At 53.2% G+C, this 19389-nt stretch overlaps 8 protein-coding genes and 2 non-coding genes across 10 annotated transcripts; 4 read left to right on the forward strand and 6 right to left on the reverse strand.

The window, feature by feature from the left end:
* Positions 1–18: 18 nt before the first annotated feature.
* BO95DRAFT_272301 (uncharacterized protein) lies at positions 19–519 on the reverse strand. The gene has a single exon (XM_025581596.1). The coding sequence runs from the start codon at positions 453–455 to the stop codon at positions 174–176; it is 282 nt and encodes a 93-aa protein (XP_025437900.1). The 5' UTR covers positions 456–519; the 3' UTR covers positions 19–173.
* A 1518-nt stretch (positions 520–2037) lies between these two features.
* Positions 2038–2686, forward strand: BO95DRAFT_456666 (DUF3759 domain-containing protein; the record flags this gene model as incomplete). Its single annotated transcript, XM_025588420.1, has 4 exons — positions 2038–2053; positions 2198–2332; positions 2411–2629; positions 2670–2686. 4 exons carry the CDS (start codon positions 2038–2040, stop codon positions 2684–2686), a joined length of 387 nt encoding a protein of 128 aa, XP_025437901.1.
* Positions 2687–3981: 1295 nt separating this feature from the next.
* Positions 3982–6628, forward strand: BO95DRAFT_272315 (SPX-domain-containing protein). Its single transcript, XM_025581597.1, has 5 exons — positions 3982–4225; positions 4310–4364; positions 4451–5965; positions 6018–6387; positions 6441–6628. The coding sequence occupies exons 1-5, from the start codon at positions 4212–4214 to the stop codon at positions 6482–6484; spliced, it is 1998 nt and encodes a 665-aa protein (XP_025437902.1). The 5' UTR covers positions 3982–4211; the 3' UTR covers positions 6485–6628.
* BO95DRAFT_272330 (uncharacterized protein) lies at positions 6467–7695 on the reverse strand. Its single transcript, XM_025581598.1, has 2 exons — positions 7140–7695; positions 6467–7076 (listed from the first exon to the last, which is right to left on the reverse strand). The coding sequence occupies exons 1-2, from the start codon at positions 7418–7420 to the stop codon at positions 6713–6715; spliced, it is 645 nt and encodes a 214-aa protein (XP_025437903.1). The 5' UTR covers positions 7421–7695; the 3' UTR covers positions 6467–6712.
* Positions 7696–7938: 243 nt separating this feature from the next.
* Positions 7939–8896, forward strand: BO95DRAFT_422899 (Bax inhibitor-1 family protein; the record flags this gene model as incomplete). Its single annotated transcript, XM_025584609.1, has 3 exons — positions 7939–8091; positions 8146–8216; positions 8302–8896. 3 exons carry the CDS (start codon positions 7939–7941, stop codon positions 8894–8896), a joined length of 819 nt encoding a protein of 272 aa, XP_025437904.1.
* Positions 8897–10724: 1828 nt separating this feature from the next.
* BO95DRAFT_435840 (uncharacterized protein) lies at positions 10725–11120 on the reverse strand (the record flags this gene model as incomplete). The annotated part of the gene is made up of 1 exon (XM_025585198.1): positions 10725–11120. The coding sequence occupies one exon, from the start codon at positions 11118–11120 to the stop codon at positions 10725–10727; it is 396 nt and encodes a 131-aa protein (XP_025437905.1).
* Positions 11121–12620: 1500 nt separating this feature from the next.
* On the reverse strand, positions 12621–16062 carry BO95DRAFT_456668 (uncharacterized protein; the record flags this gene model as incomplete). The annotated part of the gene is made up of 8 exons (XM_025588421.1): positions 12621–13409; positions 13465–13693; positions 13752–14106; positions 14180–14262; positions 14829–14830; positions 14997–15617; positions 15687–15934; positions 16011–16062. The coding sequence occupies 8 exons, from the start codon at positions 16060–16062 to the stop codon at positions 12621–12623; spliced, it is 2379 nt and encodes a 792-aa protein (XP_025437906.1).
* A 460-nt stretch (positions 16063–16522) lies between these two features.
* Positions 16523–16594, reverse strand: BO95DRAFT_t272. The gene has a single exon. It is a non-coding gene; the product is annotated as a tRNA-Arg (tRNA).
* A 214-nt stretch (positions 16595–16808) lies between these two features.
* BO95DRAFT_t271 lies at positions 16809–16881 on the reverse strand. The gene has a single exon. It is a non-coding gene; the product is annotated as a tRNA-Arg (tRNA).
* Positions 16882–17772: 891 nt separating this feature from the next.
* On the forward strand, positions 17773–19221 carry BO95DRAFT_373332 (DUF1479 domain-containing protein; the record flags this gene model as incomplete). The annotated part of the gene is made up of 2 exons (XM_025583047.1): positions 17773–17973; positions 18052–19221. The coding sequence occupies 2 exons, from the start codon at positions 17773–17775 to the stop codon at positions 19219–19221; spliced, it is 1371 nt and encodes a 456-aa protein (XP_025437907.1).
* Between the last annotated feature and the right edge of the window lie 168 nt (positions 19222–19389).

Genomic DNA, 19389 nt, shown 5'->3' on the forward strand with positions numbered 1-19389 from the left:
GGGAAGGGAATGGCTGCCCCGAGCTTGCAGCGGAAAGCTCATGTCTGCGCCGGGCAGCGGGCGGGCAGGTAACTTAATTGCCGCTTTCGGATTAGTCGGCTCGCTGTCCTGCATATGCTGCGCTGCTGCTGCTGCGCTACTGTTTACTGTCGTCATGCAAGAGGTTATTTGCATTATGACACGAGGTGTTCATTCAACATGCTCATACTCATGCTCACACTCGCAGTTGATCGCAGCGTGTCATCGCAGGTTTCCCATGACCGGTCTATCATGACCTGACCGACTATCGAACAATGACATGATGGAACGGAGAATGATCGTTGATTCTCCATGCTCGATACGGCTCCTGTCTGGCATGGCATGACGTCCCCATCCCATGCACACTGAAACGAGGCCAAGAGCGACCATCTGGACAACTGTGCTCCGACTGTAACAATGATGGACATGATGCACATTCTCCAGCTGAAGCAGTACGTAATGTCTTTCCTCTCCTCGCCTCATCCACTGGACCCAAGCCACATTCTGACACTGCCACACATTAGCCCCCCCCCCCCCTAAGCCACTGATTCAGAGGTCATCACAGCCGACTGACACGAACTCCGAAAGGACGCTACAGGACTTCCGGTCTCAGGCTATCGAACATTGCGGAGCCTTCGGTAGAATCAATCGGGCAAGTAGCTGTGGGGATAACGATCACTTTCGCACCTCGCATAGCCAACCATTAACCCCGAGCATGCTCCACTTCGTGCAGCATTGCGCGTGCCCGAAAAACATGACATTTTCAGATTTACCCGCCAGGCCAGGCCAGACACTACGTACCAGCCTAATCTGCATATGAGTAGATCTGGGGAAGATTAGATCTAATATCCAGGTCAGCTCTTGACTTGGGCCATTCGAGTTGCACAAGATAGGGCAGAGGATAAGCCTTGACAAGAGCTTCTTGGCGCACAATGTTCCTTCGGTTCAGCCGGCTTTCGTCCTCAACCCTCGCCAAGCCCGGGCGAGTGTTGTGGCCGAGGCGCTAAATCCACAGCCAGATGGAACTCACCCAGAGTTTAAGGCTGAGGCAATCCCCATCTGCATCTTGGCCCCCCAGCGGTGTCGCCCGTCCTACCCATGGGAATCGTGGGAGTTATGGGACACGTACGTATTTTCGAGGCGATGATCCTTGATAATCGCTATTCCCTAGAACGTAGGCACACAAGAAGGGCCTGGAAAAGTGAAATCCTGCGAATCAGTCAGCTAGTCCCGCATTAGCAATGGCCATCTCTCTCTCTATTTTCAGAGGCGCAGGCGGAACCAACGGACGAGGAGGGGTCATGATCCTGTCCGCCCCTCTTCTCTGGCGACTGTCTATTGTCTAGGCTACGCCATTGTTGTACCCCTCGGCCTCCTATCATTGGGACCCATGTTTCAGCTCACAAACAAGCCCACCGTGTCCTCAGCTGTACGGAAAGTACCCCTGGCGGATTTCCGAGCACAGTGTACCTCCGTACCTAGTAACCCGGGAGGCTCACTCCATGCGATCCGACCCCTCCGGACTGACTGTATGCTGTCCGATGCAGCCAATAGCATGATTCTTTCAGACAGCCTTCAGAGAAGCGCTTACACACACAGGCGGCACTAAAGCTGCTATGCTTACGCTGCCCCTCCGAGGCGCTGAGGTGAATTTGTGAAATGATGACCAACGTGGCGCGGGGACCAACGACTGGGAGTGATCTGCCTTTCCATCCACCCCACCTTGGAGGGGCCACACCAAAGCATCGCCATTCAGCCAATGACCCCTTCCCCCACAAGGCATTGAGAGTTTTGCAGACTTGCAGCTATTCTAGTCTTCACGACAGCAGTGGGTCAGGGGGCGCGGAGGGGTACCTAGCCGACGAGAGCTGAATTGGCTGAGGTGGGTTGGCTGAGGCACAGCTGGCTGTATATAAGGCGTCCATCGTCCTGCTTCTTGCCTTTCTTTTTCTCTCTCCATTCACTCACACCATCTTTCCTCCTTTTCAAACAACCTCTTCACACATTACATCAATCACAATGGCTTGGGGCTGGGGTAAGTTACTCCTATGCACAGCTGCTGACCCTCATCTGGATGCATCGCGGGATTATCCCTGTCCCGTTGCTTGCCCAGTTTGACTTCCGTAACCCGCATCAGACGGACATGTTTGTAACACAACTAACCACGTTTGCCTTGCAGACGATTCCAACGAGGCTCACCGTCAGGTCTACAACGGCGAGCAGCACCACGAGGCCAAGTTCTCCCACGAGCTTCTGGCCGGTGCCGCTTCCTTCGAGGGCATGAAGCTCTTCGAGGACCACCAGCGCAAGGAGGGTATGCATTGTCTCCCGTCTCACTACATCCCCCTTCCCTGTGTCAGACAGCCACGCTAACCGCCATGATATCCACCAGGCAAGCCCGTTAGCCACGCTTTCGCCAAGGAGCTTCTTGCTGGTATCGTCGGTTCTCAGATCGACAGACTTGCCGAGACCAAGGGTATGGATGAGGTCGACAAGATCCGTGCCAAGAAGCACGCCCAGGAGAACGCCCACCAGATGTACGAGGAGCACTACGAGCGCGGTCACGGCGCTCCCGAATACGACCCTCGCCTTCCTCCTCACCCCCACTTCCGTGACGAGGGCCGCTTCCCTGACCAGGGCCGGTGGTAAAGGCCGTGGCTGGTACTAAGCTCTAGTGCGATAAGGGATAGACTGGATCTGAACTTGTCGACCGGGGGTGTGTTGATATGATACCGATGATTTGTGTTCCCAATGAAAAATATTCCTCATAATTGTTTTTTGTTTCTGATCCTGAATCGTGGTCCTCTGCATGCGACGTGGCCTGTGGATTCGAGCCCTCTCGCGCATATATGATCTGTCCGATATGGTGGAGAGTCAGGTGAGCTATCATCGAATCATGAGAGTAGGTCTGGAAGAGTAGAAACCAAAACAAAACAGTCGTAATGATGAATCACAACCCGATGCAAGAGTTATGAAGGTCAAACGCTGAGCGCTGGGCAGGCTGAAACGCCCACCGCAAACTGCATGGCCAGTATGCAGGATTCCACCCAATCGGGCAAGTAACGCGGATTATCACGGAGTGATTGCGACTGACGGCAAGCAAGGATCGTCGGGAAGAGTGTGTGCGCCTATTTTCGGTTCCTGTGTGAGGATAGATAGTTTCCTGCGGAAGAGAGGGGCAGTTTTGGGATAGCTTTTCCGGGTCCTCAATTCCACTCTGGGAACCCTTTTTTTTGTTTTTGTTGTCGTATGTTGACCGATTCAATGAATCTCCCCAAAGGGCCCTGACAAGGGAATTCCAATTATGAGGAACAAAATGCGAAGCTGTCTGGGACATCCATGGGACTGTAAGTAGTGGAGAGGGAGTATACGAGCGGCAACCACCGTGTATGCGCGGCAAAACTCTTACTTTATGGGGATACTTTGTCCGGTATGACAGAGCAGCCAATGACTGATGTTGGCCACTCACCGCCCTGCCAAGGCTCCTGCAAATGAGCTCATCGGCTGCTGCACGTGCATAAACCCGGGCCTATCAGGCTACGATAGACGCTCAATTCAGGCAAGAAAGAAGGTTCACTCGTTCCTCACCAATTTTGATCCATGAAATCAGGTATCTTGCTCGCTTCGCTCTCTGTCGGTCTATCTGTCTGTCTGTCAGTTGTCTCGCTATGACGGGCGTTAGTGAACCTGTGGTAGCTTGCCTCTGGTCTCGCTTTTGACCTATTTCTCGCATTTTTACTTCTAGTTTTTCCACATTTGAACTTACTCGTATTTTCCTTCTTCCATTCTTATCTGCTTCTACCTCCGCCCTCCGTTCCACTGTGACATTCTATTTCTATCTTCTATTTTTTTTTCCTTTTACTCTGTCTCTTTACTCCCCTCTCCTCTTTCCCCTCGTCCTATATTGGAGAATCGTGTGCTTGTTCTACCTTCTCGGCCCAAGAATGAACTGATCGTTGTCTTGAGCTACTTTCCAATCGCCCTGAGCAATGAGATTACGAAGCCTACGAACTATTGGAGCCCTTATCGATTGATCCTCGGAGACCAGATTCCCTGTCAACTTGCTCCACCATTCTTCTGCTTCATCTTGTTGCCACTGTGATGGCACTTTCTGCGTCATAAATCCTCCTGGGTATCTGCTGTAATTTTTTTGTTAACCGTATTATGCTCGCTCATGCCTTTGCCTTCCCAGCATGAAATTCGCCAAGTGTGTCCCACTCTCACCCAACCCACCATTGCTCCGGAATGCTTGTTTTCTGTGAGGCGTTGCTGACCCAGTCATTGGCGACAGGGAGCTGGAACAGGAATTAGTTCCAGAATGGCGAGCTAAATATCTCGACTACAAGGTTGGTGCTTCCCCAGTGCTTGCTCCCATACGCGGGGGGGCTTGTGGTTCCGATTCTCATCATTGTGTGACGCTGGGGGACGACAGACCGGCAAAAAGAAAGTCAAAGCCATCTCGCGCGCCCTACAGAAAGCCAATCGCAGCCCTAGCCATCCGTCCATCCGCAATTTCTCCTACCCCCAACATGACCAGTCCGATCGCCTGCTGAGTTCGGATCCGCGCTCGTCGTTTCGAAGCGAAATCCGACACGATTTGCCCCAGGACACCCTCCAGGTTCCCTCCACGCCGGTGCGAAGTAATGGCTTGACACCACGCTCAACGTCGGCGCGCAGTGAACGTCAGCCCCTCCGGGCCCCTGGATCGCGCTTCTCGGGCGTGGTCGGCACGTATGGCAGTATTGTCGCCACACCGCCATCACAGCAGGCTGCTTCGTCGGATGTGGCCTCGCTGCGGTTGCCGGATCCAGCAATCGATCCTAAGGAGGTTGAGTTCTCGTCGCCAGAAAGAGAGGATGATACAGACGACCACCGTCCCGAAAGCCCGTCTCCGATTTTATCGCGATACGATAGCTTGCGACCAGCTACGCCTGCCAGATCGCGCCGGAGCCCCTCGACGCCACAACCCGCTGCCGGTGGTATAAAGGATTATAAGAGGAACACGGGTGCAGGCCCGTCGAACCGTAGAGGCTCCCTACTGCAGCGGGTGCTGTCTTACCAGGATTGGAATGCCCCCGAGAAGCGCGACACCACTGATACGTCGACATCGGAGATTGCCAAGCGGCAGGATGAGTTCTTCGCTTTCCTTGATGGCGAGCTAGCCAAGATAGATTCGTTCTATCAGATGAAAGAACAAGAAGCGGCGGAGCGTTTGAAGGTGCTCCGAAGCCAGCTGCATATCATGCGGGACCAGCGCACCCAAGAAGTGCTTGGGAAAACGAAAAGCGGTGGAATCAAGAAGGACAACGCGCAGGCAAACGGCTTTGGCGGATTCGCCAAAATCAAGGATGCTTTCCCGGGACGTCATTTTGGGAAAAATTCGAAGGCCCTGGCAGAGTTGGCAACCCCGGTCGGACAAGCGCAAGACCTACCGAACACCATCACGCGGAGAGATTTCGCACGACGGCCGGAAGAGTCCAACAACGCCGAGGTTCCGTATCGCTCCGCCAAGAGAAAGCTTAAACATGCGCTTCAAGAATTCTATCGTGGCGTGGAGTTGTTGAAGGCATACGCCTATTTGAACCGGACCGCTTTCCGGAAAATTAACAAGAAATATGACAAGGTTGTCAATGCGCACCCCCCGATGCGATACCTCTCTGAGAAGGTCAATAAGGCGTGGTTCGTTCAGAGTGAGGTTACGGAGCATTTGTTGTCGGCGGCAGAGGACCTCTACGCACGTTATTTTGAGCGCGGGAACCGCAAGATTGCCGCCTCGAAGCTGCGCCATACAGTCAACAAGGCTGGAGACTACTCGCCGAACACATTCCGTTCTGGTCTCCTGTTGATGGCTGGCATCCTGTTTGCAGCCCAGGCATTGGTTTATGCTAGCCGTAACTTGGATAATGACGATTCCGACGTGAAGCTAAATACAAGCTACTTGCTCCAGGTTAGTCTTGCATGCCCAGTACGCGAGTTCTTGGGTTATTTAACGGCGATAGATCTACGGTGGTTATTTCCTCATCGTTCTGCATTTTCTCCTATTCTGCTTGGACTGCATGGTCTGGACGAAGGCCAAGATAAACTACGTCTTCGTTTTCGAGTTCGACACCAGACACGCATTAGACTGGCGGCAGTTAACTGAGGTCAGAACTTCTATCTCGTCATGTGGATTGCCTGATATTGACGCGACTGCAGTTACCGAGTTTCTTCTTGTTCATACTAGGTCTCTTCATGTGGCTGAACTTCATGATGATCAACGACGCATATATCTATTGGCCTGTCGTTCTGATAGGTGTGACGGTGATAGTTCTGTTCTTGCCAGTGCGCACATTATACCACCACAGTCGAAAGTGGTGGGCATATTCCAATGTGAGTAGTGCTCTAGTTGACATACCGCAGCTGAAACTAACTACGCATGGTAGTGGCGACTTTTGTTGGCTGGTTTATACCCCGTCGAATTTCGTGACTTCTTTCTCGGTGATATGTACTGCTCGCAGACGTACGCCATGGGCGTGAGTATCACTCTATTGTTGCACGAACTCTGGCAGTGGTTGTTGATCGATCTTAGAATATTGAATTGTTCTTCTGTCTCTATGCGAAACACTGGAGTGACCCTCAGCAGTGTAACTCCTCTCACTCCCGCTTGCTGGGGTTCTTCACGTGCCTTCCAGGAATCTGGAGAGCTCTTCAGTGCTTACGTCGATATGCCGACACGAGGAACGCCTTTCCTCACTTGCTCAACTTCGGCAAATACATGTTCACTGTCCTCTACTATTGTACCCTGAGTCTCTACCGTATCGACAAGGTCTCGAGCTTTGAGGCGCCGTTCATCACGTTTGCGTTGCTGAATGCTGTCTACTGCTCCGTTTGGGATCTCGCCATGGATTGGAGTCTCGGAAACCCTCACGCGAAGAACCCAATGCTTCGCGAGGTGCTCGCCTTCCGGAAGCCGTGGGTGTATTATGTTGGGATGGTCATCGATGTCGTGGTCCGCTTCAACTGGATCTTCTATGCGATTTTCCGCAAAGACATTCAGCATTCGGCTGTCCTCAGTTTCGCTGTTGCACTTTCAGAGGTAGGCCGCAGAGGGGTGTGGACGATCTTCCGTGTGGAGAACGAACACTGCACCAACGTTCTTCTCTTCCGAGCATCCAGGGATGTTCCCCTCCCATACGAAGTTCCCAAACCACAGGCCCCGATGGCTCAGCCAGAGGAGGCTATGCAGCTTCAAGACCATCAACCTCTGGCGCCCGTGCCTACCATTGGCGACGCCGAGCAAGGAACCCCACCCACTCCAGGCTTGTCTGTCCGGAGCCCCCGTGGTCTTGCCCGGGTTGGTACCTTGTTGGCTGCGGCCCACGCCCAAGACTTCCAGCGTAAGAGGCGTCCTGGCGAGTTGCATAGCGCTTCGATAACCCGGGAGGGCCTGGATACGCCGGAAGATAGTACAGATGAGGAAGAAGGCTCGCGGCCGTCGTCCGAGGGTGGAAATGTGATAGTGGAGGAGTATCGAGATGATGACGACGACCGGGAGTAACAGCCTCTGAGCTGGTCGGGGCCGCGCATTCAAGTCCTAGCGATAGGATATCTGCATTCATGGCATATATTAGAGGATAGAATTTATACATAATATCGCATATAACAGATGATCATATTTTACGATGCTGCGAATCCGTGCCTTGTAGTTGAAGAGTAAATGTTCTGCCTAAGGCTCAGGAGAGCGATAAAGAGAATCAGGTGACGGAACGACGTCACGCGGCTCCCGAAAGGCGGTATCTCCGCCCGCGTTCTCGACCCTTCTCTCTCCACTTCACTTCGCCCCCCCGTCTTCCTGTCAGCCGTGAGATTTAAAGCATTAACCATCTCGTTCTCTCTGGATTGGTCTTCCCACTACTCCATAGAAGCTACCCTGAGAGAAATATGGCTGCCAATACTAGATATGAGCCCGCGCCGCAGCGCGACTCTTTTGAAGAGCGTGCTTACACTCAGCCCCCGCCCTCTTATCAGGCAACGGCCGATTACACGCAGGCGGCGCCTCGCAGCGAAGACGATAATGTTCCCGATGACTTCAAGGTAAAGCTTCCGTCCCGCACTCTTCTAGATCTAGACTGACAGTATGTGATGCAGTTCGGCGGCACTGTGGCGGAGGGCACCCTGCCCATTCGTATGCAGTTCATCCGCAAGGTCTATGCGATTCTGTGAGTGTCTCTCCCGACATACCTCGAACCGGAGTGTAGCCAGCTGTATGTGTTTACGACCCTAACACTTTTCTCAAAACTTCAGGACGGTGCAACTCCTCCTCACGACGGTGATGAGCTCGATCTCCTTCTTCAGCCCCAGCTACCGGAACTGGATCCAGTCCAACTTCTGGGTGATGATCCTGTCGGTGTTCGGGGCGCTGGGCTTTATGCTGGTGACCTACTGGAAGCGCAAGTCGTACCCGGCCAACTTGCTGTTCCTGTCGGGCTTCACGATCATGGAGGCCTACTCGATCAGCGTGGTGACCTCGCTGTACGAGAGCCGGATCGTGCTGCAGGCGCTGGTGATCACGCTGGGCCTGTTCGTCGCCCTGACGCTGTTCGCGTGCCAGACCAAGTACGACTTCACGCACTGGATGCCCTACCTGTTCGGCGCGCTGTGGTTCTTGATCCTCTTCGGCTTCATGGCCATGTTCTTCCCCGGCAACAGCACCGTCGAGCTCGTCTACGGCGGCGTCGCCGCCCTCGTCTTCGCCGGCTACATCCTCGTCGACACCCAGCTCGTCATGCGCCACTACCACGTCGAGGAGGAGATCGCCGCCTCCATCTCCCTCTACCTCGACATCTTGAACTTGTTCCTCGCCATCCTGCGCATCTTGAACAGCCAGAGCAATAACTAAGCTCGGGTCGAGTTCTGGCTTGATCCGCGCAAGCAGGTCCCCTAGGCTTGGGCTTAGGCTTACTACAGCTAGCTACTTATCACTACCTCCCCCCTCCCCCCGGTTCCTGTTCCCGTTCCCGTTCCTCAATCCCACTTCCATGACTCACCCCCAAACAACACCAAGGAAAAGAAACCATAAAGCTATTACACCAATACCAAACAAGATTGCCAAATCACATTAACGATCCATGGAGTTTCTTGATCTTGTTGTTTGCCTTCCGTCTCTCCCCGACCAGAGTTGCGCCGTCGTATTTCTCTAAACCTCTTACCTAATTCCATCTCTGCCCCTGTGGCTCATGCTCTGGACACAGTTCATTTCCGCGTTCGCCCAATCTCGAAATCATGAATTAGCAGTCTTGTTTCTTTTACATGCACCCAGCATTTTCTGCTCTTCAAGTCATGTGTACCGGTTCCCCCTTTTTAATTCACATTTGTAAATCAGATATGGTCTAGAATGCCAGGCCAGGTTGTGCTTCTTGAGTTACCTTCCCTCCCTTGGACACGTAGATTTCTTCCAACCTCCCAACTTGCCAAGACGTGTAGTATCTGCAGCCAACAGCGTGATAACTAGTGCCCGGGTAGGATCTTGTTGGATTACAAAATAACAACAACCGACGGAATCTGGGGGGAGACAACAATGCCTTGGGGGTGTGGGTTACTTATACTATACGAGAAACGAAAATCAGCGGAGAAAAAAATCCTGGCGAGCAACCCGGATATGTACCAACCTAAATAAAACCATGGCTTTCGCTTCGAGCAATTGGAGCGCGGGCGGGCCGGAGCAAAGAACAATCTCATTCTCAGCCCAAGCTGGTTTGGATATCGCGGCTTCGAATTGTACTGGGGCCCCCAAGAGACAATGGATGTGTATGCCGGAAAGAGGAACTTCGTTCACCTGTTTCCCCCTCTTAGGGGGTGGGTTACACGGGGAGGATTGATGGGAATTACCTAGGGCTTCTTTGCCCCCTCCAAAGCAGACTACGGAGTAAAATCATTCCAAATGGGTATTTGGGGAGAGGGCCTACGGAGCGCATATCATTATAGCCCGTTGACCATGCGCCTTTTCTCCCGCTCAAAACAGTCCAGCTGGGTGGTCGGACTCTTCTTCTCCAAGGGCCCGCGGGGCCTCCTCCCGTTTGCGCGTGGGATTCCCACGGAGACCCAGTGGCATTCGGCGTGGATCTTGTAGCCACGGAGCGCTCAAAGTCGATGAACATCACGCAGCGGGTGTGTTCGTTCCCGGTCATATATCCCGGGATGGGATCGATCGCCATAGAAGCACCCCTAAGATATGGAGTTTGGGCAGTGAGGTCTCTCGGCTTGTTGGATCATCTGGCAGCGATCGAGCGCATGCTGACGGGCTAGAGTCCTTCCAGCAAATTCCCATAAACATCATATGAACAATCTCAACAATGCCATCGTAAGAGAGCGGGCGGCGAAGTGCCAAGCTGCCAAGGAATTGACGGGCACGACCGTCCCTTGGATTGGGGCAAGACGTGAATACGTGTGAGCCTCTCGCGCTTGATGCCGTCCACAAATTCTCTCGGTGCGCCTTTTCCGACAAAAGTATAACCGGGAGACCAGAGAGTGATTTTAAAGAGCGCCCCCACGCGTCCCGTGTACGTGCAGCGATTCGCACCCCAATTTTGTATCAGGCTGTAGTTTCTTGGGAGAGAGCTGCTGGTTGAGCTGTCGGATAAGCGTGGTTTGGTTCAATCGATGGTGATCAGTCCCGTGGCCGAGTACATTTGGGCAGTTGCGATCCAATTTCCCACCTCGAACCCGGCCTAGAAGGCACACTTGTGTGCAATACTGCCGTGACTTCCCTTGGGAGCGTGAGGTTTGCGTTTTCTGTACGGTCGGTGAAGATGGGGGAGGAAGACGGGACCCTCGAGGTTGCCGTCGACTAGGCGTGTCGGGATCATAGCCATCATGAGTGTCGAAGGCCTGCAGGCCGCAACAACCGCAAATCTGGATCTGGTTTTGACGGGGGATACACGGCGGTATTCCAAACGACTTCGAGACGGTGGTTTAAACTCAGAAGTAGAGCTGTCCTCCTCTAGAATCTCCTCTAGAATCTCATCATATACCATCTCCCAGATCTGTAATGTACTTGATGTCCAAGTAACCCAAGCGACATCTCGGACTGGCACTTGCAAAGAGCGAACAGTAAGAGCCGACATTTAGCCCAGCGCAGTTAGATGCAGTCTATTATTGTCCTTTAGATCTCCTGTCCATCCTGTAGTCGGTCCGACGCCCTCCTTCGGCACGGAAAGGTAGTAGTAAACGGTAGAAGGGTCGTTTTCCGGGATGCGAAGATATATATACGCCTCACCAGTAGAGGCCAGGCCGAACTCTACCCCACAAAGAATCATATAGGAGGATGTTTGAGTGATGATTGATGCCACAATGCGACGGCAGGTTTGCTCCGGTGACTCCTTTGGCAGACGAAGGACTTCATCAAGGTCCATATCTTGCAGGCCAGCCTTGATGTGAGCTAGAGAAACCTTGTGGGGTGCTTTGTATTCAACGATAAAGGCCGGAACCTTCTCTTCCGGGCCCTTGTTGTACACACAGAACTGATCTGCTCGAAGTCGAGAAGTCCGTGTATCTTTCTGGCCTTCCCGGAGCGGCTGTGCTGAGGGATCAGCCCTGGATTTCGCAGCTAAGCGGTCGGACCGACGTGGTGGTCTTTGGGACAGGCTCAGAGAACCAACTATATTCGACTCGTCAGTCAAAGTATTGGCGTGATTTTCGAAAGTGATGTCGCCCTTTAAACAAAAGGTTTGTCGAAGACGGGTGTTTGTATGGAGCTGTTTTACAATAGAAGCAACGCGCGACTCCACGGTCTGTTGGTACAGTACCTACCTAGGCAAATCAGGGATGCGAATGGTACAGTCAGAAAAGACAGTATCTATCCATATTGAAGAGAGAGCATAGTTATACTTGTGGGATTAGTAAGTATTTAGAACAGATCCAATTAAATTGCTTGGTTATTGGTTTAGTTGCTTCCCCAAGTGGGTCTCGGAGCCAAGCTGTTGTATTCTAAGTGTCCAGGAAGGGTTAGGTAGTCGCTGACCTTGTTCTACTTCATGCATTGGGTTGTCAAGTCCCACTTCTAATCTGGAGTCTACAGGGAGATGCAGTGGGAGAGGGATCCCCTAAAAGGGGGGGGGGGGGGCAAGGATGAACTCAATGGTCATAAGTGAAGACAAAAAAAAAGTAACCATCTGCGAACTCTGAATTGATTGTTTTGTATGTGTATTTCTGATTCTCTGAGTTAAAATCCCAATCCCGACTCTGGTATATCCCAATGGAAATCAATTCAAATAAAAGAAAATGCGTAGATGTCTAACAAACGCATGAACAAGAGACAAGAGTTCCCCTGAAACGCCGGTGCCGTGGTATAGTGATATAGTTCCAATCAACTGTAATCCTGAATCAAGACCCCAGCTCTAATAAACCTGCACGCAATGCGGAAGGAAAGTGGGGGATAAGGGGGGGGTGGGGGGTAATGGAAGACAAAAAAAACCAAATGGAACTGAGATTGAAATTGAGATAAAATAGGAAAAGGGAAGAAATTAAGTAAGGGAAAGAGAGAAAAGATTGACAGAGGTTGGTAGAGGATGAAAGGGAATCCAAAGTCAAGCCTAGCTTGGCTCTGCGTAGGCCTGCCTTGAGTGCTAATGAGAGGCAAGAAAGACTGAATTCGTGATAAGACACACGACCATGACCAGGACTCCGTAGATCACAAGACCCAGACTCAGCTTGCGCAATAGTGCTCTGCGCCATTGACGAGTGCCGCGGCGAAGGATACCACTCTCCGTCAGCGGACGGGTTTGCGAGGTTTCGATGTCCTCATCGTCATCATTGCCGTCAGACATGATCGCATCGCCCGCCTCGTCGTCTTCCTTCATCAAGCGTTGATGGTGCGGCGAGTCAGGAGAAGAGATCTTGTAGTAGAATAGACCTGGAAGAATAAAACTGATGCTGGTACTGCCGGTGCTGCCGACATAAGCAAGCACGGCTTCGAGCGATGACACGGTCATGGCAACGATGTAGCTCAACACGAGAATAGTGGTGGTGATGATGGAGAATCGGAGGTCACTCATTGGCTCAGGGGCACGGTTGCCTCTCGACCCCAAAAGTGGATGCCGGTGGGGCGAGCTGTCACTGGAGCCCGCGGGCTTGGGTCTCCAGCGCAGTACCGCATCGACAGACGCCCGACACGGGTGGCATTGGAGCGGATAGGAAAACATGACAAGCATGACAATGGCGGCACGGCCGATCGTAGCATAGAGGCCTGGCGGGTACATGCCAACGATATTCCCAGCAACGCTGTTTCCAAACGAAAGGTAGCCGGTGATAGCCACAAGAATATAAGTCGCAGCGGCGCTACCGATGCTAGAGAAGACGACTCCGGTAGTTCGGAAATGGCTGTTGTTGCTGATCTCGTTCAAGATCGAGAACATCTGTTGCACTAGTCAGCAATGCTCTAATGACGCATCACGCTGGAAGGCATCATACATTTTGATGGCATGTAAAGGCAAAGACAATGACAGGAAGACTGCTGAGCGTGGGAACAGGGCCTGCCCAGTGTATCACGCGAATAGGACCCCGATCAGTGGTTGTGTCTCCGATCACGAAATGGTAGACAACCAATACAACCAAATATGCCATGGAGACGAGTGCGGCAATACTCGTATATTTGAGCGAGTCCAAGCGTCGGAGGTAGGAGAGAGGAATGACAATCAACCTGAAAAAGTAGGACACATTAGGATAGTCCCAGTATTAATCCCCATGGGGAGACGTACATGAAGGCTGTTACCCAAAAATGACGGTCTACCAGAAAGTCGTAATCCGGAGAACCCCCCACGAAACCCTGAACCACCCCCGGCATCAGATCTCCGATAATGATAAGATAGCTGACTCCGACTCCAAAGCATTTAATCGCGATCGCGGCATCGAAGATAACGGCCGCATTGGGGTATGTGAGCTGCGACAAGGCGAAGAACGAAGCGGTTCCGCGCTCCAGGTATCGTGCACATTGAGACTGAAGATATAGACCGAATCCTGCTGCCATTCCCGACCATAAAATGACAAAGACACCGAGTACGATGCCCATGTGCGAGATCGCGAGTGGCATGGCTAGGACACCGGCGCCAATGACTACCGGAGTTTATCCCATCAGAAAAAAACGCCAATATAGAGAATCCATTGATTGTGGATTGTTCCAACTCACTAGTGTTGACCAGATTGATCACGCAACTAATCCAACTGGCGTCGCCATGGTGTCCGGCGCTTCGTTTCCCTCTCCCGCCACGCCTGCAACAATAAACCGTCAGCGATAAGAAGCGCCGGAGAAAAAAGCAGGTGCGGAGAAAAAGGGAGTTTCTACCTTCGAGACGTACTTCTGGGTGAAACCACCCCAACGGAAGCCTCATCGTCCATCATGTTGGCGGCACAAGTTGAGGTTTAGTGAGAAAGTGATTGATTGATAAGAGGTGGCCACACGACAGGAGAATCCCGGGGTGGGTCAACCCGGCATACTATGAGGTCCAAGGCCACTTGAACTTGCGACAGCAGGCAGGAGAGAAGAAGAGAGAGGGAAAAGGGGAGGACAAGAGTGTCGAGGTGGTGTTCTTGAAATAGAGAAAGACGAGGGAGGGAGAGGAGCGAGGAGAGTAACGAACGAGTCAAGAGGGGCGGAGATAAGTTGGAGGGAGAGAGATTGGATTGTGGTCGGTCATGGTCACGGTTCTTCGTATCTTTCCCAATTTAGCTTCCTTAGTCAGACACCTTCCCTTGCCGCTCTTCTCCGCCTTTTTCCCTCCCCCCTCCCCCTTCCCCTCTTTTTATCTCAAATGGGTTAAGAAATGCGATGGACATACACCTATAATAGATCCACTTGATACTCTTTTTTTTCAATTATTTTTTTCATTCTTTTCTTCATTCTTCGTTGGCAGCACAATCTCACTATGACTGCTTCCCTACAGCAATGAAAATAAAATCTACAGCTTCGGCTTTCCCCAACCCTGCTGCGACAGCAAATCATATACCTCATCCTCCAGCTTATTGGCGTCCGACACCGTATTTCCGGGCCGCTGACCGGGGCCGGGATCATTAAAGGCACTAACCGAACGCACGGTCTTGGAGACCTCCAGAATCGTTCCTCCACTAACCATAAACTGAGGACCCTGACCTGTCTGATCCCCAATGATCTCGCCAACTTGATCTTGCTGGATCAGCGCCAGCATGACCTGAGCCACTTCCTCGGGGGTCACCCACTCATCGGCTTTGGCGTCGACGATCTTGATCTTTTCGGGGTGGTCCGTCCAGAGCGGCGTCTTGATCACCCCGGGAGCCACCGCCGTGACGCGGATCCCGCATTTCTGGTCGAGCTTGGCCAGGGACCGGACCAGGCCATTGATCGCATGCTTGGTGGCTACGTAGATTGGGGTTGCCAGAGCAGGATTCTGCCCGGCAATGCTGGAAATGTGAACGATGTGTTTGCGGCGTTGGTTGCTGCTGGTGCTGCCCTTGCGGAGGAAGTGCGCGATGGCTAGCTGCGTCGTGCGGATGGGATGGGTCAGGTTGATATCGAGCAAGGCGTACCGGCCCCCATCTCGTGGATCTCGACTCTCTGGCGTTCCCGGGGGTCGCCAGAAGTTGGTCCAATGCTGCATGCGAGACAGGCCATAAGCTAAACATCCCTTGCTTCTTCGGGGGGTTTTACGGGGTGCACATACAGGCTCGTAGATCCCTGCCCCGGGGCAGGCGATGTCCACTTCCCCGAATTCCTTCTCTGCTACTTCAAACATATGCTCCAGTTGCTTCCAGTCGGTCACGTCAGTCTTCTGGAAGACAGCACGGGGCCCATTGGAGGAGGCCGCGTACTGATTCACCAGCGACTGTGCTTCGGGGCGCAGCCCTAGGTCGGCAATGAGAACGCCGCACCCATTCTCAAGTAGAAGTTTCGCAAAGGAGAGGTTAATTCCTACATTAGATATATCAGTGACATGCCTTTATTCGCGTAGCAGCCGCCTGGAATTAGTGAAGGAGTGTTGACGCACCGGAGCCTGCTCCCGTGACGATGGCAGAGCGTCCCTTCACAGAGAAGGACATAATGTATGGAAGTTGGGTATAGAAGCGACAGAAATGGGCGCTATTATCGCCGTGCCACATGGACTTATGTCTTCTTTATACCTCGTTCGGGCAGTATCAATCCGAAGGTTCGGGGTGTTGTTACCCGCATTCAACATTGTGGACCGAGGGAAGGAGATTCGACGAAGCTGACCTGGACCCGGACAAAGACCGATGAGGGGAAATCGACTGGGTCTGGTGGTCCGCAAGAGTGAGTATCGTGTATCATGGTGCGTCGGGTTAAGTGGAAGAGCGTGGTCAGTATAGCCTTCGCGCGAATGGATGTTCAGCCATGGTTGCACAAGACCGTCCCGTGAGCAACGATAACTTGAAAACAATAAAAGAAAAGAGAGGGAGGGATCACATCTATGAAGCCTAGGATTCATAGCATGTGGGATAAGATGACCATGATGATAGGACAGGCACCAAAAAGGTGGGGAGAAGCCCCCGGCGAGGCTCGAACTCGCAACTTCCAGATTAGAAGTCTGGCACGCTACCATTGCGTCACGGGGGCTGTTGTTGTGAAAGGGCCAGCCCTATTAGCTGCATGGTCCTACACTAAGCTTGGTCATCATTTGGGATTTCTCATCGTAGGATATCCATCCTGATAGGATGGCAATTAGGTTTGCGAAATCCGAGATTTAAAGTTGGACAAAATTCTAAGCGAAGCAAAAAGAAAAAGGCTCATTACTATCACTATCCTTCACACAAGGAACAACCAAAATAACAGCCCCCGGCGAGGCTCGAACTCGCAACTTCAAGCTTAGAAGGCTTGCACGCTACCGATTGCGTCACGGGGGCAGTTGGTGATCCCAGCCCTCGATCTCTGAATTTATGAGGCGTTGTCAAATGAATGAGGGCAGCCCTATACACACGCACCTTACGACGCACTCACTAGCCGGCTTTGTGCAGCGTTGTACAACAGAGCATAGCAGCATATACACCCAATTTCTGCAGTTGCACTCACTTCTCCTTATCATGGTTCCCTTCGCCCATTCATAGATTGTAGGTGGGTTAGACAACTGCCATTCCTCGCCATGGTGACACAATGCCCTCGAGTTCAAAAGTTGGAAGAGTTCATCGTGGTCACACCGAAGATTATGCCACAATGCGTAGGAACTCGAGCCATTCCAAGTTTGTATGGTTCTTCGTCCGTACTCTGGGGAATACTATCGCGGACAGATGGAGCACAGTCGGAGGAAGTCCACTACTATCGCTGTATCGCATTGAGGTGCAGTGCCAGTTGGTCGAGTCCTGCAACAGCCACTATACCTGCTCATTTCTCCTAAGCATCGACCGTACAGACAGCTGCTACCACCAACCCCTCATCACCTCCCACTCGAAAGCAATGACTAGCCGAACATATTGGATCCAGTCGGCAGTTTTACGAGTCGCCTCGCACCGAAATGACTGGATCAGTGGACAGTGACGCAGTGATACCCCATTTCAACTCGCTTCGAACGCGGGGCGTCGGCAACTTACTCAAAGCAGTAACCGGCCCGCTCGCTGGTTTGGGCTTCCCGACAATTGCCCATGGGGTATAAGATACTCCGCAGAGGCCATTGGCCATTGGGGCTATCCCGATTCCCAGAGGTCTAATAGCTACGCAAGCTACTGGTCAAAATGACATTATCGAGATTAACAGCCAGGGCAACCGCCCGCGCCGCATCGACATCGACCTCAGCATCGCCGATGACCAAGGCCGCGGGCGACATCTCCAGTGTGTTCCCCAGCTTGCGGCCCGACTACAAACCAGAGCCCTTGCCCTCGCGGTTCCGCGATCTAAAACTCCAATACTTTGAGAAGAACGAAGAAGCATTGAAGGAAAGCTGGAAGCGACTTCTCTCCAGTCTCGAGGAAGAAGTTCACAAGATCAAGTCGAAGGGCAGCGACGTACGTTCTATGCATGCATACATCTCCTACATATCCCCCCTTATGGAAAACAACAACAAAACTAACGCCTGGATCCAGATTATCCCTTCCGTTAGATACACCGATGTCGTCAACGGCACCGTTCCCGAGTCCACTCTCGCCGAGATCCGGCACCGTGGCTCCGTAGTCATCCGGGAGGTCGTCCCGCGCTCGCAAGCCCTAACCTGGAAGACGCAGATCCAAGAGTACATCGCGGCCAACCAAGAGCGCGTGAAAGCCTTCCCCGCCGACTCACCCGCGGTGTACGAGCTGTACTGGACGCCGTCGCAAGCGGCGGCGCGCAGCGATGCCCACCTGCTCACGACGCAGCGCTTCCTCCAGCAACTGTGGCACTCGTCGGACGCGAGCACGCGCATCTCGACCCGCAACCCGCTCACCTACGCGGACCGGCTGCGCATCCGCCAGCCCGGCGACGCCAAGTTCACGCTGGGCCCGCACATCGATGGCGGCTCGCTCGAGCGCTGGGAGGACCCAGAGTACGCGCGCGTCTACGCGCCCATCCTGGCCGGCCGGTGGGAGGAGTACGACCCCTGGGACGCCAAGCACCGCGTCGCCGCCCGCATGGACCTCTACAACGGCGCCGGCGCCTGCTCGATGCTGCGCTTCTTCCAGGGCTGGCTCTCCATGTCGCAAACCGCGCCGGGCGAGGGCTCCCTGCACGTCTGCCCCATGCTGCGCCACAGCTCCGCCTACACCATCCTCCGGCCCTTCTTCGATGGCAAGACCGGCCAGCCCATGCTCGACAACGCCTTCCCCGGCTCCGTGCCGGGCGCGTGTCAGGAGTACAACCCGCTCACCCACCCGCACCTCGCCCTCGAGACCACCATGGTCTCGGTCCCGGAGGTCCAGGCGGGCGACTACGTCGCCTGGCACTGTGATTCGCTGCACTCGGTCGACAGGGAGCATCGCGGGTCCGGCGACTCCAGCGTCATGTACATCCCTGCCACGCCCATGTGTGAGATGAACGTCGCGTATCTGGTCAAGCAGCGGCAGGCGGCGCTGTCATACTCCCCGCCGTGGGATTTCCCTGGAGCTGGCGGCGCGGGTGAGGCGGGCTTCAAGGGGGCTCTAGACTGGGAGACTATCAGTCCCGAGGGTCGAAGGGCGATGGGTCTGGGTGAAAGTCCTTGGGAGGTGACGGCAGATATGAGTGAGGGCGAGAAGGCGGTGGTGAGGGCTGCGAATGAGATTTGTTTCGGGCGGACGTGATTTGGGGGTAGTATTCATTAGAGTTTAGCGCTTCTTGTATAGGTGGTATAGTGGACTGCTTATAGGAACATTGATTCATTCAGGACATGTGGACATGTGTTGGTTAGCTTGAGTTATGCGTGGTATGACTGCATGGAAATACTATCGGGCATCTTCTATTACATCTGA

The sequence above is a fragment of the Aspergillus brunneoviolaceus genome (assembly GCF_003184695.1).
Source record: "Aspergillus brunneoviolaceus CBS 621.78 unplaced genomic scaffold BO95scaffold_80, whole genome shotgun sequence".
Taxonomy (NCBI): Eukaryota; Fungi; Ascomycota; class Eurotiomycetes; order Eurotiales; family Aspergillaceae; genus Aspergillus; species Aspergillus brunneoviolaceus.